The sequence below is a fragment of the Lactuca serriola genome, chromosome 2 (assembly GCF_051521515.1).
Source record: "Lactuca serriola cultivar US96UC23 chromosome 2, Lser_US96UC23_V15, whole genome shotgun sequence".
In the NCBI taxonomy this organism is placed as follows: domain Eukaryota; kingdom Viridiplantae; phylum Streptophyta; class Magnoliopsida; order Asterales; family Asteraceae; genus Lactuca; species Lactuca serriola.
The window spans coordinates 137,338,880-137,341,834 of record NC_136409.1 but is presented as its reverse complement, the minus strand read 5'-3'; the positions used below and the strand labels follow the sequence as shown (position 1 = coordinate 137,341,834).

Below are 2,955 nucleotides of genomic sequence, written 5' to 3'. Positions count from 1 at the left end.
TCAAATTCCAACACGGAAGAATTTAGATAAACGTAATGTGGAAATAGAGTCTCTATTATGTCCGATGTGTAGTGGTGATGTCAGAGATGTGAGTCATTTGTTCTTCAAATTTTCTCTCGCTCATCAGCTTTGGTCACGGATTGCGTGGTATTGCAGTTCCCGATTTTTTATTGTTTCTTGTCTATGACAGAATGAACTGATATCCAGCTTGTAGCTCGTTTAAAGCATGTGACTTTGGACTCGGTGTGTATGGCAATCATTTGGGTTCTATGAACTTACCAAAATGCTTTGATTTTTCGCCAAAACAAGTATAAAAAAGATTTTATTTTCGATAAAATTATAACGTTTTTTTAATTGGTTTTTCTGCTTAGATCGCTAAAGCTAGTAAGAATTGAATTGGATGGTTAAAAATTCAGATTCTTAACTAGTTTGTTCGTGTTGATGATTTCTAACTAGCTTTTGTTTTCATTTCATGGTTAAAAAATATGTGTAATTTACTTTACTAAAAAAAGTTTCTTTAGTTCGATCCAGATTAATGTAATTTTATTCCATTTTTTACCATTGTAGATTTGTAGGCAACGTGAGTGGGTTTATCGGCGAATCTATCAAGCATCACACCACTCTCTCAGCCTCTCCACAAACCCTCGTCTCCCTTTCCCCTCTTTCTCTGTTCCCCCAATTCTTCAGTCAACAATGGCATCCCTCTTTTCCACCTTCAAGTATTCCGACGGCCTAACGGTCGTCGGAATCTCTTTCTGCACCGCCGTCATCTGCGAAGCAATCTCATGGCTCTTGATCTACCGCACCACATCTTATAAATCACTCAAATCCTCCATCGACAAAGCCTCCAAGAAACTCGAAACCATGAAAACCGATTCAACTGTCGCTGCCGCCCCCAAAAAGTCCAAAACCAAAAAAATAGATCGCGTAGAAACGTCGTTGAAGGAATCCAGCAGAGATTTGTCTCTCTTCAAGTTCAAATCTGGTGGCGTCGTTGCTTTGGTTCTGTTCGTTGTGTTTGGGTTTTTGAACAATCTGTTTGAAGGAAAGGCGGTTGCGAAGTTGCCGTTTGTTCCGGCGAGGATTGTTCAGAAGATGAGTCACAGAGGATTGCAGGGAGACGATCCGACGGATTGTTCGATGGCGTTTTTGTATTTCTTGTGTTCGATCAGTATCAGGACGAATCTACAGAAGTTTTTAGGGTTTGCACCTCCTCGTGGAGCTGCCGGCGCCGGTTTGTTTCAGATTCCGGATCCTGCCAAGACCAATTGATGATGACGACTGATGAGTGAGTTATAGATCTCTTCTTCTATTCTGTTTTTGTCTTAAATCTTTGAATTAGCTGAGCCATAATTGTGAAAATCGTGAAGCAATAATTAAGATGAATTCTATTGATTTACACTTGTTAATTCCATTATCGAGATTCACGATTTGTTTTGATCCGTGATTTTCATGATCTTCTTTCACTTCATCGTTGAATTAGTCATTTATTTCTGTTGTGCTAAGATCTAGATCACAAACATATTAAATCTTGATTATGATTATTCTTTTTTTCAACATATCTAATGATCATGTTGATTAGTTCTTGTTCATGCTTCGAACATACTCCATCTGATGATGAAGATTGATGTCATTTTCGCACTGGTTGATTAATTAGGAACTTCCAGATTTACATAATATTTTCGATTGATTTTTTATTATATTAACTAACATACATGAACAATGTTAAAATTAACCAAAATGATGAACATGATCAAAATTTAAAGCTCTTTATCACGTAACTTTAGAGCAAAAAGAACATATTTTAAACCTATCTTCTTTTTCTGAATTTGGCTCAACCCATAAGCGAAAAAGTTTAGTTTCAAACTTTTATTTTGTACTTAGTTAATTTATATTTATACTGTGGTTTATTTTAATTTGTTTTACTTAATTATATATAAAACTTACTAATAAATATTAAAAAGAAAATTAAATATCAAAAAAGTTGAAATGAAAAAATACTTTTTTTAGAGGAGTTACTATTTTGATATTTAAAACTTAAAATCTAGAAAAATGAGACCTATTTTTGTATCTTCTAAGTTCTAACTTAGATGTAAGTCTGTAACTGTATAACGAATGGTTATGTATTTGCTAATTTGGAGATTGAAAGTTCTGTGTTGGTTAACCCGGATGAAATTGTATCGCAAATGGTTTTGCATTGTCTAATTTGGAGAATGTTCGACTTTTGCTAATTGAAGGTTCTATTTTTTCTTATTTGAAAATGAATAAAAATGAAATGATAAAGGCGTTTGTTGACTATGTCATTATTGATATGACTATTGATTAGAAAAACTTGAGTCTCAAATGAAATTAATGATAGTATTATGGATAAATCAATGGGAAATCTTCTATAAAGTCCTTAAAATTTCACCTCATATTCAATTAAGTATCTATATTTTTTTCTGATTAACTGCTAAATACCGGTTAAATTATTCAATTGTGGAAAAAAATTTAGATCAACTGATTTCATGCTTTTGTGATAGCTATAAAGTCATTACATTTTTACCTCATATTCAATTAAGTCCCTACACATGACATCCATGTATGCAGGTAACGGGTTGTAATACCGACTAACCTACAAATTGTCTCTAATTAAATAATAGCCAATATTCGGGACTTTATATATATATATATATATATATATATATATATATATATATATATATATATATATATATATATATATATATATATATATATAGGGGGAGGGGGAGAGAGAGGTCAAAATGTAAGTGTTTTATAGGATATTTCCCTAAATCATATAATGGAGTTCAAAAGTTGTCTTTGTGTTTGATTATATATGCATACAAATGAATGAATATATGTAGATACAAAGACATGTATACAAAGTGTGAGAAAATTTCCAAAATGAAAGAAATGAATAAACAAATAAGGGCATTTGGATACTTATAGTCA

General features: G+C 32.5%; 1 protein-coding gene across 1 annotated transcript; it reads left to right on the top strand.

Annotated features, from left to right (window-relative positions):
• The first annotated feature begins 580 nt into the window (after positions 1–580).
• On the top strand, positions 581–1,440 carry LOC145086843 (uncharacterized). The gene has a single exon (XM_079024679.1). The coding sequence runs from the start codon at positions 694–696 to the stop codon at positions 1,270–1,272; it is 579 nt and encodes a 192-aa protein (XP_078880805.1). The 5' UTR covers positions 581–693; the 3' UTR covers positions 1,273–1,440.
• The last annotated feature ends 1,515 nt before the right edge of the window (positions 1,441–2,955 follow it).